Source organism: Lithobates pipiens, unplaced genomic scaffold (genome assembly GCF_037356315.1).
Source record: "Lithobates pipiens isolate NorthernLeopardFrog02 unplaced genomic scaffold, aLitPip1_a1.2 Scaffold_8, whole genome shotgun sequence".
Taxonomy (NCBI): domain Eukaryota; kingdom Metazoa; phylum Chordata; class Amphibia; order Anura; family Ranidae; genus Lithobates; species Lithobates pipiens.
This window is the reverse complement of record NW_027507903.1, coordinates 558,963,829-558,978,647: the sequence shown is the minus strand read 5'-3', so window position 1 is coordinate 558,978,647 and position 14,819 is coordinate 558,963,829. Positions and strand designations below refer to the sequence as shown.

At 42.1% G+C, this 14,819-nt stretch overlaps 1 protein-coding gene across 7 annotated transcripts in view; it reads left to right on the top strand.

Moving 5' to 3' along the window:
• The window catches only part of WIZ (WIZ zinc finger), a 290,134-nt gene that overhangs the window by 29,575 nt on the left and 245,740 nt on the right, over positions 1 to 14,819 (top strand). For 6 of the 7 annotated variants that reach the window (XM_077470013.1, XM_077470014.1, XM_077470015.1 and 3 more), the window contains exons 2-4: positions 4,689 to 5,108; positions 9,684 to 9,741; positions 10,117 to 11,642. In XM_077470013.1, coding sequence (XP_077326139.1) covers positions 4,880 to 5,108; positions 9,684 to 9,741; positions 10,117 to 11,642 — 1,813 coding nt within the window. In that variant the 5' untranslated portion in view covers positions 4,689 to 4,879. The remainder of the gene's footprint in view (positions 1 to 4,688; positions 5,109 to 9,683; positions 9,742 to 10,116; positions 11,643 to 14,819) is intronic. The other variant, XM_077470010.1, reaches the window with a different exon arrangement.

Sequence of the window (14,819 nt, the reverse complement as noted above, 5' to 3'; positions counted from 1 at the left end):
ATTTTTCTGGCCAGTCAATATTTTCTTTTCGAAATATCTGACACCTGCTGAGTTCTCACTTTAATAAGCAGAAGGGTTCATTCAGACGGATGTTGAGACCTGTCCTCCCTGCTGAGGCACTTTTTGCTGCCTGTGCCTCCATATCAGAGCTGTGTGCAAGCAGCCCATAATGTCAAAATTTGACATGAGGGCAAGAGCTGGTGCACGGATCCAAACGCATACACTGTATGTTCAGATCTATGTACCCTCTTCTGCCCCGGAAGATGGGTCTCAGTGCTCTTCTGAATGAGAGGTAAATGTGCAAATTTGCCTGATGCCAAGTTGCCTGCTGTTAGGATGAATGATCTGTAGATGCCTTTCTGTGGGATAAATATTGTCTAAATAAAATATCCATGTGTAATCTTGAGTCTTTTGTGTACTTCTCCCAGATATGCGCCAATTTTCACTATGAAACAAATCCTGCCCTTTGTGCCTCTGCAAAAGTTTATTTTAATAAAGACCAATTACTGCTGCTCTCTTGCCTTGTGCTGGGGGACTGAACTTGTGTATGCCCCCAGGTGTTTTTTTTTTTATTTATTTTTTTGGCAGGCTATAGTTTAGTAGGTGAACTTGCTGGGTACAAGCCATGACTCTTCTCTTTGTACAGAAAATATTAATCGTGGTTAGAGGTCGACCGATATGGGTTTTTCTCTGGCCGATGCCGATATTTAGAAATCATGGCGGCCGATATATGATGCCGATTTTTTTTTTGGGCCGATATGTTAGGCCGATTTTATTTTATTTTTTTCCTTTAATCCCCCTTGATCTAACACACCTTTCCCACTGGGGCGTTTTTCAGGCGCTTTTGGGCTAAAAATAGCGCCTGTAAAGTGCCTGCAAAATGGCTCCCCTGCAGTCTGTGTCAAAGACAGAGCGCTTTCACACTGAGGCGATGTGCTGGCAGGATCTTAAAAAAAAGTCTTGCAAGCAGCACGTTTGGAGTGGTGTATACCGCTCCTCCACCACTCCTGCCCATTGATATGAATGGGCACCACTGCCGAAGCGCATACAATGCGATTTGGCAGCGGTGCTTCATGGGCGCATTTAACCTCTTCCTTGGCCGCTAGCTGGGTTAGATGTGCCCCACTAGCAGCCAAATAGCACCGCTAAAATGATGGTAAAGAGCCGCTAAAACTTGCGTTTTACCATCAACGCCTGCCCGCTCCAGTGTGAAAGCAGTCTTCATAAGTGATACAGAAAATTTCTTACATTTAAACATTTATTAAACAAAACAAACCTCCAATCAGTTTACTTGTATGTATGATTTAGATAAATAAAAACAGGTAGTCAAAACTTTTGGACGAAAAAAAAAATGGGCTAACTTTACTGTTTTTATTTTATTTTTATTTTTTAAATAGTGTATTTTTTCCCCCAAAAAATGCATTTGAAAGACCTCTGTGCAAATGCCGTGTGACATAAAATATTGCAACAACCGCTATTTTATTCCCTAGGATCTCTGCTAAAAAAATATATATAATTTTTGGGGGGTCTAAGTGATTTTCTGGCAGAAAATACAGGATTTTTACTTGTAAGCAACAAGTGTCAGAAAAGATTTAGTCTTTAAATGGTTAAACTGAGAACTTCTACACACTGAGATGACTTCATTCATTCAAGTGTAAACATTGTATCTTTCTGTTCTTTTCTTGGCAGCCTGCCCAGAGAGGAGGAAAGACGTTTCTATGGCAACTTACACTGACTTCTATTACAGAAGTCATTTCAAAGTCCCGCTGCAGTTCTATATTGGCTTTTTACCAGCACAATCGGTGGATGCCGATTAATTAACCACTTAACAACCGCCCATTGCCGATTAACGGCTTCAGGGCGGTTGTTTAACTCTGAGAGGCCGTTAATTAACAGCCTCCCAGAATTCTGCTCTCGCGCGCCCCCTGGGGCGCGCACACGAGAGCATCCGTGACCGCTGGGTCCAGTGGACCCGGCGAATCACGGTAAACGGCCGCTCATCGCGGCCGTTTACCACGTGATCGCTCCGTCAAATGACGGAGTGATCACTTGTAAACAAACCTCCGATTGGTACAGCGGAGGGGGAAGAGATCGGTGTCAGCAAAAATTAACCCCTCAATTCCCTGCCAACACTCTGCAATACCCTGCAACACTCTGCAATACCCTGCAACGCTCTGCAATACCCTGCAACGCTCTGCAATACCCTGCAACGCTCTGCAATACCCTGCAACACTCTGCAATACCCTGCAATGCTCTGCAACACCCGCCAATACCCTGCAACACTCTGCAATGCTCTGCAACACCCGCCAATACCCTGCAACACTCTGCAACGCAATACTCTGCAACGCCATACTCTGAGATACCCAGCCATAGTCGGTGATACCCTGCAATACCCAGCCATAGACATTCCCCCCCCCCCGCCCCCCCCCTGCCGCCCTCCGGTGCTTCTACCGAATCGCTAATACGATCAAAGCCAGAATCTTTTTTTTTTTTTTTTTTCAGGCTTCCCAGCTTAGAGGTGAGATGTGGGGTCTTATTGACCCCACATCTCACTGTAAAGAGGACCTGTCATGCCATATTCCTATTACAAGGGATGTTTACATTCCTTGTAATAGGAATAAAAGTGATCAAAAAAATTATTTTTGGGGAAAAAAATGTCAAACTAAAATAAATAAAGTAAAATGAACAATAAAAAAAAATGTTTTTTTAAAAGCGCCCCTGTCCCCATGTGCTCGCATGCAGAAGCGAACGCATACGTAAGTCCCGCCCACATATGAAAACGGTGTTCAAACCACACATGTGAGGTATCGCTGTGAACGTTAGAGCGAGAGCAATAATTCTAGCCCTAGACCTCCTCTGTAACTCAAAACATAACCAGTAAAAAAAATTTAAATCGTCGCCTATGGGGATTTTTAAGTAGCGACGTTTGGCGCCATTCCACGAGCGTGTGCAATTTTGAAGAGTGACATATTAGGTATCTATTTACTCAGCGTAACTTCATCTTTCACATTATGCAAAAATTGGGCTAACTTTACTGTGTTTTTTTTTTTTTTTTAAGCACAAAACTGTTTTTTTTTCCAAAAAAAAGCATTTGAAAAATTACTGCGCAAATACCGTGCGAGATAAAAAGTTGCAAAGACCACCATTGTATTCTCCAGGGTGTTTGCTAAAAAAACATATATAATGTTTTGGAGTTCTATGTAATTTTCTAGCAAATAAATGATGATTTTTACATGTAGGAGAGAAATGTCAGAATTGTCCTGGGTGCTCCAGAACACCTGATGGCGCTCCCTGCATGTTAGGCCTCTGTATGTGGCCACACTGTGTAAAAGTCTCACACATGTGGTATCGCCATACTCGGGAGTAATAGCAGAATGTGTTTTGGGGTGTAATTTGTGGTATGCATATGCTGTGTGTGAGAAATAAACTGATATGACAATTTTGTGAAAAAAAAAAAAAAGTAAAAAAAATCTTGATTTTGCAAAGAATTGTGGGAAAAATGACAACTTCAAAAAACTCATCATGCCTCTTACTAAATACCTTGGAATGTCTTCTTTCCAAAAAGGGGTCATTTGGGGGGTATTTGTACTTTTCTGGCATGTTAGGGTCTCAAGAATTGAAATAGGCCGTCAGTACTTCAGGTGTGATCAATTTTCAGATATTGGCACCATAGCTTGTGGACTCTATAACTTTCACAAAGACCAAATAATATCCACCAATTTGTACTTATTTTTACCAAAGATATGTAGTAGTATAAATTTTGGCCAAAATTTATGAAGAAAAAATTACTAATCTGCTAAATTTTCTAACAGAAACAAAGAAAAAATCATTTTTTTACAGAATTTTCTGTATTTTTTCTTTTATAGCACAAAAAATAAAAAACCGAGCGGTGATTAAATACCACCAAAAGAAAGCTCTATTTGTGTGAAAAAAAGGACAAAAATTTCATATAGGTCCAGTGTTGCATGACTGAGTAATTGTCATTCAAAATGCGAGAGCACCGAAAGCTGAAAATTGGTCTGGTTATTAAGGGTGTTTAAGGGTCAAGTGGTTAAAAAACGGCAAATATCGGCCGATCTCTAATCGTGGTGATGGTACCACTGCCAATTTTACAAGGTTATATTTGGGTTATCAAAAGTATTTAGTGCCAGCAAAATTGATTTCTAGCCTTTGCTTGCTACTGAGGAATAATTCAAAATTAAACATTTTGACCTAAAGTTTAGCTTTAAATTAGGAGTCTGTTTATTTTGTTGCAGAGGATGATTATTATTGACTGTTTTACAACAGGCGGGAAAAGGCTCTGACATGTACAGGATCAGATTGTGGTCTACATACAACCGAGACTTTAATTTCCTTCTGCTCCCAGGATGCAATGTTTTGCACTTTTCGGTAGCATGGTTATATTATAACAACAAAAAGTTAGTTTAGACTGTGCATTGCTAGTTGTGCTATTTATTTAAAGCAAATCTCTCAACCATCTAACATTATGAAAACAAAAGTTTTATGTGAAAGTAAAAAAGCACCATGCTCAGTGGGAAGAATGCCCCTTACCTGGGTGATCACATTGGAGGGGGGGGGGGAGAATTAGGGGCTATGGGCTGATCAGAGCATACAGATAACATTTACTGATAACTAACTTTTTTTTTTTTTTTTCCTTTTTTCCTCCTTTTTCTTTCTCCTCTTACTAGTTTTCTTCTCCTTTCCATCTTCTTGCTTTGGTGTCAACTTTTTGAAACACTGATTTCATAATCGCACATCTTCTAGATCTTCCATGCTATTGTTGACATCACCTTGGTGTGTTAGATAACATCCTCCTTCCTACTGTCCTCCACTTTCTTTCATTGGTCCTCCAATTCCTTCTTTTTACCTTTTGTGCCCCATGGAGGACGTTCATTCCTCATACCTGTCTGGACAGGACGATGTGGATAACCTGCCCTACCCATTGCCATCACTTGGGCAGAATGAAGCTTGTGCCCCCATGCCATGCCCAGGAGGTGTGGAGATTGTTCTTGTGGGTGGTGGAGAACCTACAGTTGGTGCATATCCTGGCGAGACTGGTGTCCTCCCATCCTACTCCCACATTGGATATCGAGAGGAGAGCAGAGACGGTGAGTAGGGTTGATCTGGTCATTTTTAATCTCATTCTTCTAAATCTTTATTACAGTAAAACCTTGGTTTGAGAGTAAATTGGTTTTAGAGCGTTTTGTAAGACAAGCAAAATTTTAAAAATAGGATTTTTATAACAGCTTACATGTAAAATCCTTTTCTTGGAGTACATCAAGGAACAAATAGCCATAATAGTTACTATGTGGGTTATATAGGCCACCTTTAGGTGATAGACACTGGCACACCCTAAGACAGGAAGTTCGCTCCCTATATAACCCCTCCCATTACTAGGAGCACCTCAGTTTTTGTAGCAAAGCAATATACGTGTATCAAAAGAGGGGAGGGACCTCTGTATCCCGTAATGTACTCCCAAGAAAAGGATTTTACAGGTAAGCTGTTATAAAAATCCTATTTTCTTTATCGTACTTCACAGGACACAGAGCCATAGCAGTTACTATGTGGGATGTACCAGAGCAATGCTATCTGAGGGGTGGGAGACACAAAAGTAGGGCACCATCAGACCTGACCACCTATACCGTTGCCAGCAGCACACTGCGCCCAAAGGCCATATCCTCATGACTTTTTACATCCACCTGATAGTCTAGTAAATGTATGAACTGAAGACCAAGGTGCGGCCTTGCAGATTTGAGCCATGGAGGCTTGGTGATGCACTGCCCATGAAGCATTAACAGCCCTGGTGGAGTGCGCTTTGATTTGAAAAGGTGGAATCTTCCTCTTCAAACCATAAGCTTGAACAATTACTTGACGAATCCACTTAGAAATGGTACATTTCGATGCTGCCTGTCCTCTTTTTAGGACCTTCAGGCAACGCAAACAAAACATCTGTTTTTCTAATCTGAGCAGTCAAGTAGACTTTGACTGCTCTCACCACATCAAAAGAATGTAGCGACTTTTCTTCCGTAAAACAGGGTTCTGGAAAAAACGAAGGTAGAACAATATCCTGGTTTAGATGAAAACCTGACACTACCTTTGAAAGAAAGTTAGGATGAGGATGCAATACTACCCTATCCTTGTGAGTAATTAAATATCGCACTCGGAATACACGCCCCCTCCGTCTTCCAGGTGGAGAGGAGATGGAGAACTGCTGTGCTTAGGGGGTGGAAGAGCGGAGCGGCATCCTCCGATCGTTCTGGACTCCCCCTGCCTATTCTGGGAGAGGGGAAGAGCTTCTGCCCAGGTGGAGGGTGTTATAGAAAAAAAATCCCCCCTTCAACATCTTGCCGAGGCTTGGGACTGCTTAGCCGGAGGAAGCCTGCAGCTTCTTCTGATATATGGAAAGTATGAACAAGGTACGTGCTCTATACAGCCCCCCAGTGGTGACTTTAGGCATGACAACATTTACTTTTAAAGGAGAAAATCCATAAGAAAATTTAAAATTCCTTAGGAATCTCCACTTACCTTATACTGCTGCAGGGATTCTGTGGTAAAACCAAACAGACCCAATCTTCACACCTCACGGCGGGCTCCGTTAAAAATAAACCTGCAAGGACTGGGGCCCCTTTTTATCGGGGATTCCACTCCCTTGGATCCGTATAGCACCTGGCCAGGAGGCTTTATGGCTGAACAAACCAAAGCACTGGATCCAGGGGTCAAGCTCTCAAAAAAGAAGCGTCATGGGCTAAACCTCGTTTATTCCACCACAAGGCCCAGGTACCATTCAATTCGGCCTAAAAAGACACTTTGAATGGATTCAGCTGTATAGCTTGCCCCAACAAAGGATTACTCCACTGGAGCTCAGTATAGCACATCTTTACTTGTGACCAACACCTAAGACACTGGCTAAAAAACTGAGGTACTCCCAGTAATAGGAGCAGTTTTATACAGGGAGTGAACTTCCTGTCATAGGGTGTGCCAGTGTCCATCACCTAAAGGTGGCCTATATAACCCACATAGTAACTACTATGGCTCTGTGTCCCGTGATGTATGGTAAAGAAATAAATTTTGACTTGATATACAAGTAGCGTCATGTCACAAATGAGTATAAAAGAAAACAGAGGTGACTAAGTGTAGCAATACAGTTACCTTCATTAAATGTAAAACATTTAGAAACTCACATGGTTGATGATTAAAACAGGCACATTCAAGTATGCAGGCACGGGGTAACGCTGTCCACATAGACCATCCTCCTCACTGCCATTGACCTCGTCACTTCCGCGCTGTGCTCCACGCTTTCAGATCGCTCTACTGTGGGGTAGTCTTCCCGGTCACGGTTTCAGGCTGACAGCGGTGAGAGCCAGCGGGGGATGGTCTATGTGGACAGCTTTACCTCAGATGCCTGAATACTTAGATGTGCCTCTCTTAATCATCAACCATGTGAGTTGCTAAATGTTCTACCTTCATTAAATGTAACCATTTTGCTACAATTAGAGGCGCTTCTCTTTTCTTCTTTTATACTCTCTAGCTCCTGCTGGATTTTGCTTCTAATCCACTTGTGGAGGCTTCCATTTGTGGATGGACATTTTATGGTTGCACGATAAAATCCATTTGCTATAATATTTTTATATGGACTATAAACTGAAGGACTCATGAATAAATGGTTGTGGAACGAATCATTTGAGTTTCCATTATCTCTTATGGGGAAATTAGCTTTGATATACAAGTGCTTTGGATTGCAAGCATGTTTCCAGAACAAATTCTGCTCGCAATACAAGGTTTTACTGTACTTATAAAATAGAACTTACAACATGTTGCTCGCCATGTAGTATATGGGCAGATCCTTCATTGTTAGCAGCAAGAGACCTTTGTTTTTTTACTGAACAGTGGATACTGGGTGAAATGATTAATTTCGTAACTTGACCCATTGCCATTTTAAACCTGGCAAAACCAGTGAAAATTTTGTTAATACACTATATTACTAAAACTATTGGGATACTTGCCTCTACACACACACACACACACACACACACACACACACACACACACACACACACACACACACACACACACACACACACACACACACACTCTGGCATCCCAGTCTTAATCCGTAGGGTTCAATATTGAGTTGGCCCACCCTTTGAAGCTATAACAGCTTCAACTCTTCTGGAAAGGCTGTCCACAAGATTTAGGAGTTTGTTTGTTTGGGAGTGTTTAGCCATTCTTCCAGAAGTGCATTTGTGAGGTCAGGCACTGATGTGGATGAGAAGGTCTGGCCCACGGTCTCCACTCGCTCATCCATGCCTTTATGGACCTTGTTTGGCACAAGAAAGGGCCATCCCCAAACTTTTCAAAGTTGGGAGCATGACAAACAATTGTTCAAAATGTTTTAGTATCCCTAATCCTTAAGAGTTGTCTTCACTGGAACTATGGGGCCAAGCTCAACATCTGAAAAACAACCCCCCGCCACCAAATAATTTTGGCCAGTGCACAAAGCAAGGGCCATAAAGACATGGGTGAGCAAGTTTGGGATGGAGGAACTTGACTGGCATGCACAGAGAGTCCTGACCTCAACCCCAAAGAACACCTTTAGGATGAATTGGAGTGGAGACTGCGAGCCAGGCCTCTTGTCCACATAAGTGCCTGACCTCACAAATGCGTTTCTAGAAGAATGGTCAAACGCTCCCATAGACACACTCCTAAACCTTGTGGACAGCCATCCCAGAAGAGTTGAAGCTTTTATAGCTGCAAAGGGTGCGCCAACTCAATATTGAGCCCTAGAAACTAAGACTGGAATGCCATTAAAGTTCATGTGCGTGTAAAGGCAAGCGTCCTAATACTTTTGGTATTCTAGTGTATGTGGGTACTTCTAAGATCCAATTTCATTGTAGGGTTAATTTCTATATGCCTTGAGTCTGACTCAAAATTTTTTGAAAATTTTTAATATTTCAAAATGGCCTAGAAATAGGGTGGCCATGCCACATTCATAAGTGGGCCATATACTGTATGGATTAACCACAAAATTAAATTGTACACTTTTATGAATCTTGGAAGTGCTTTTTATTGATCGTAGAGGCCTCTTAAAAAAAAAAAAAAAAAAAAAAAAAAAAATGGAACAAGCCATTTACCATCTGTACCCCATAATAGAATAGAATGCCAAAAAAGAGAGAAAGATCTCAACATATGCAACCCTTGCTTAAAGGATAGGTTCACCTTTGGAATATGTTACATCCGTATTTAGGATGATTCTCCTTCCCTGTGCCAGCAGGTGGGGGTTCTTCACTTCCACACCCACTGTCGCATTGAAAATCTGTGCCGGCTGTGCAGTGTTCCGCCTGTACAGCCACAGTCATTCATTCACCGCAGCAGACAGACAGACAGACTTGTAGTTCCAATGGACTGTGAGCGTGCTAATTAGCATGCTCGTAGTCTATTCACATTTCCTACAGCTCTGAAACTTCATGAACTGCAGGCATAAAGCTATAGGCAATGTATCTGCAGGAGCCTGCCATTGTACCCACAATCCATCCAACAAAAATATGTGAATTTTTTTCATACAGGTGAACTTATCCTTTAATACTAGGGAGGACAGCCCTTCAGATTGAGAGATCTGCATGACCACTGTTGACTAGATCTAATTTGTCAAATTTGATTTATATCTGTTCCTTCTATTTTTTTAGGGATGAGACTGACCCACTCCAGAGAGTCTGATGGGCATAACTGTGGCATCATGGGGCGGTAAGGACTAATATGTTATTCTGATAGTGATAAATTCAGTTGCTGGCTTTCAGGGTTTTTTTCCATTTAATGTTGTAGGACCATGTAGTGGTTATAGAGAAATTTAGGACCATATGAGACCTTATGCTTTGTTTCAATTGGATGCTTAATTTTAAATTGGTGTTTCATATTTGCTATAAGCTCACCAGTATTCATATATATGTGTTTTTTTTTTTTTTTTTTTTTTTTTTTTTTTTATTAAACTGGATTTGGAAGATATATAATATATTTTATTTGAACATTTACCCTAATGTATGCCAAGATTAAAGGCCTTGAGCATTAGATTATCATATGACCATCCTGAACCGTTACCTAATCTTTATCTAACTTCTTCAGCCCAGAGCAAGATCACCTATCTTCTTCTAAATATACTCTTCCACCTCCTGATCATAGTACCTTGCACCACTTTGCTCCACACCAGCCTGGCACTCATACTACTCCTTGGAGATACTTAAACACTCATGAAGAAATTGAAAGGGAATCTGATGGAATGCTTCCAGAGGAACAGTATATGCAGCATAGAAGGTTTGAATGGACTTCAGGTTTGGAGGACGGAGAAGGTCATACACAATTAATGATGGTGAGGTCAGACCCATCACCTATTACAATGCCAGCTTACAGAAGAGCACTGCAGCTAGGAAGAGTCCATGAAGCCTGGCAAGGGGGAAATTATTCAGAAGAGGATGCACATGTAGAGGTGGAAGAGGAAGAAGAAGACGATGAAGGCTCTGTCTATACCTGCATTGAATGTAGTATTTACTTCAAGAAAAAAGCCCACCTGTTAGAGCACATGTTTCAACACTCCCAAGAAGGAGAAGGAGAGGGTGGTCATGGGGTAGAAGGTACTTACACTTGTGGAGAATGTGGAAAGGGATTTGGAGATGAGGAGAGTCTAGAATCTCACCGCCAACTTCATCAAGAATCCAGAAAAAAAATTATAGAAGAGATCGGCAAACTCGAGAGTTTCACAGATGAAGGACGAGATGCTCGTCTGCAGTGCCCCAAATGCCTGTTTGGCACAAACTCATCAAAGGTGTTTGTTCAGCATGCAAAGACCCATGTGAAGAAAGTTGGTGGGGAAACGCGAACAACTTCATCATCTTTCAGGGTGTTATCAGAGATGGCAGATGGAGGTGAAACCTCAGAACCTCCAACTGAAGGGATATGGAAGCCTCCAGAAACAGAAAATTCAGTTGAGCCTGATTGGAAATTGGGCATATCTCAGCCTGTTATGCAAGGTCCTAGTAAGGTAAAAGGAAAGACTCTAGCTAGGGAAGAATCTCATAGTTCACAGAATAATAACAAACGTGCAGAAAAAGAAGGCAATAAGCCCAGAAGATTAGTTCGATTGCCTGAGGCTGCAATACAGTTAAAGAGAAGGTTTCGAGACGCTCTTAAAGCTGCTGGTGGAATTGAAGAATATCAGAGACGACAACTGAGAGAAGAGGTGGCTGTTGTCTCACTGGAGAACATAAGCGCTAAGAAAAAGCGAACAAAAGCACGCCAGCCTTGGGGCTATAAGAAGAAGCTTGCGTTAAGTAAGACTTTATTTTCACGTGCTTCTCTTGGCCCCCATCTGCCCAGGGAAGACTGGGCGGATGATGGTGAAGATGATATCCCTCTAGATACCTTATTAACTGATCCCAAGTATGCTAGTCAGCTTGAAGCCCTTGGGCTAAGGAGCGAAGAACGGGAGTGTCCATATTGTCCTGATCGCTTCCATAATGGGATAGGTCTTGCAAATCATGTCCGAGGTCACTTGAACAGAGTTGGAGTCAGCTACAATGTACGACATTTCATATCTGCAGAGGAAGTAAAGGCAATTGAACAAAACTATTCCTTCCAGAAGAAGCGCAAGAAAGGTAAGTGCTGACTTGACATTATGTAATTATGTATGGCAATGACTGGAGAGGGTAATATTAGCCTTTATATTAAAAACAATAAGAGATCTTTGGGGGGGGGGGGGAGAGAGAGAGTTTTTCTTTAATTACAATTATTGTCATCTTCACTGGTAGCACTTTAAATAAAATAAACATCATTACTCCTATATTAAGAAGCAGAACCCAATGGCCATTTATATTAAGCAATATAGTCTTTACTTCTTCCCTTCGCTCGTAATAAGTCAGATAAGGCCTGTTATAACATGGACTTTGATTGTCTTGATAAGCAGTAAATCTATGCACTTGTCAACTGCTAGGAGCTGATGAAAAAAATATGAGCATAATGAACCTTTAAAATTAAAGAGACCCTGTCACCAACATAAAAATTGCAGGTAAAAGCAGAGAAATTCAGGTATTACAAATACTTGCAGCAGTTTTCCTTTCTAGAAACCATTTTTATTGACTTGCAATGCACCATTGAAATTGCTACCAAGTTTGACTACTCCAGAGCCGATTTTATAGCACAGCTCTCATTGTACTTGCACAGCCTATCCCTTTTTCTTTCTGGGAATTTCCAATTTAATTTCTGTGCTGATCTAGCTCCTCCAACCCTCCCTACAGTGCAAATTCACTTGAAAGACAATTCTGAGTGGACCGGGGCTGCTGGCGTCGGATGTCTTGACAGCGATCAGAGCACATATTATCTGTTCTGGTGACAGGATATCTTTAAAGTGCACCTGTGCCCAGACTATGGACAATAAACTATTTGCATATTCTTAACAAACCACAAAAGGGCTTTAAAACAAGCCACCTATTCCCTCTGTAGCTGTTTGTAAGGTAAAATAATTAAATCTCAAAATTCAAATCATAGACTCCAGAATCCTGTTTCAGTAGGTTTCTAACCTTAGGCCCCATGCACACTGGGTGTTTAGCCCCAGTGCATGGGGCTGTGGTCTTTAGCTGAGGACACAGGTATCCTATCCAGCCCCACTGCCAGCAGCCTAAGAAACTTCTTGCCTGCCGTGCAAGAAGTCTGCAATACAGGCACTCCTCCCTGGACACATACTGCCCTAAACGTTCATACAGCTATCTGCACAGTCCAGCTGCAGCAGCTGTCCAGCTCTCACAGGGCAGGACACCTTTTGCATCAGTGCGTCGGGGCTAAATGCCCAAGTTGCAGGAGACCTTCGAAACATTTACTGTTTTGTTTACATTAGAGAACTGGCAATCTGCCAATAGCTGTTCTCAGAGAAAAGTTACCTGAGGACACAGGTATCCTATCCAGCCCCACTGCCAGCAGCCTAAGAAACTTCTTGCCTGCAGTGCAAGAAGTCTGCAATACAGGCACTTTTTCCTAGACACATACTGCCCCAAACTTTCGTACAACTATCTGCACAGTCCAGCTGCAGCAGCTGTCCAGCTCTCACAGGGCAGGACACCTTTTGCATCAGTGCGTCGGGGCTAAATGCCCAAGTTGCAGGAGACCTTCGAAACATTTACTGTTTTGTTTACATTAGAGAACTGGCAATCTGCCAATAGCTGTTCTCAGAGAAAAGTTACCTGAGGACACAGGTATCCTATCCAGCCCCACTGCCAGCAGCCTAAGAAACTTCTTACCTGCAGTGCAAGAAGTCTGCAATACAGGCACTCCTCCCTAGACACATACTGCCCTAAACGTTCGTACAACTATCTGCACAGTCCAGCTGCAGCAGCTGTCCAGCTCTCACAGGGCAGGACGCCTTTTGCATCAGTGCGTCTGGGCTAAATGCCCAAGTTGCAGGAGACCTTCAAAACATTTACTGTTTGTTTACATTAGAGAACTGGCAATCTGCCAATAACTGTTCTCAGAGAAAAGTTAAAGTGGAGTTTTACCCAAAAATTGAACTTCCGGTTTAAGTACTGGTGAGCCCTGACCAGTTTTGAGAGACATCCAGTTTCCACTTCCTCCCCTGGCACCGAGTCGCTGGAAGGAAGTTCACCTCTCCTTCCTCCCTGAAATCTTCTGGGACACATCACAAGTCCAGAAGATTGCCCAGCCATTCACAACATGCAGTGAGGCTCGTGCATGCGCAGCTGGGTGCCCCCACAGTTACAATTCAGGCGGAAAGGTGCAAGGCTTTGTGCTCCCGCATTGCTGGACCGTGGGACAGGCGAGTGTCTGTTTCATTAAAAGTCAGCAGCTACTTTTAGAACCATTTTCTCCCAAATGCCCATAGCTACAGAGGTATGGGCGTGTTCCTTTTTTACATGTTAAGAATTTGTAAATAATTTAGTGTGTATGATCTGGGTGCAGGTTAACTCATCTGGCTCATTAGTACTGCAGAGAAGGCCTGCTGAAGTGGGCTGTAGCAGGTCTGATACAGACAGGCAACTTAAAACAGCAAAATGTGCCATGTGTAAAACAATTGAAGCTAATAAACAAGGTTAGTGACTACTGGGCTTTTGTTCCTTTCTGCTTTGCCAGTTTTGCTTGCTGCTTACATATACTCTAACCATAAACGTAATATTTTTTTTACATAGGGATAGCGCATACTTCAATGTTTTAAGCCTGCATTCTTTTTATGAAGCTTAAAGTCCAACTTCAGGCAAACCGTTAAATGCAAAGTTGAAATTCATATCTGTAAACTGTTTTAGCGGTCTAAAGATTTGTAGTTCTGTTCAGCTAGTGCACCTCGCTACATTGCATGACCCTGGCAGGTGTCACTCCTGTTTTGCTGGTCCTAGTATTGCAGCCGCCCGTATCACCTCTCTACCTCCAGCCTGCTCATTGGATGATCGATCATTATCGCTATCTCTGTCCACCGGACAAGCAGATGATTCAGGAAGTTGTACATTTGGAAATACCAGATTTCCTCTTTACAAGGCCTTGTGGCAGTGGTGAGTGGGGGGGAAAAAAAAACAAAAAAACAGGTGAACAGAATTAAGATCCCTTAGCAGCTAAAATCCTCTTTAATATATACACTTCAACTGTGTGTGTAACTGTGTGTCTGGAGTTCTGCTTTAACCCTGCACAATGCAGCTGCCATGTTCAACCCTTTCAGAGCTTTTTCATAAATTTAAAATACTATATTTTAAGAGCACAATACTGAATCTATAAAACTGCTCATTTTGTAGAAGTATTTTTTATATAGTCTATAATTCATGCAGCAATACTTGCAG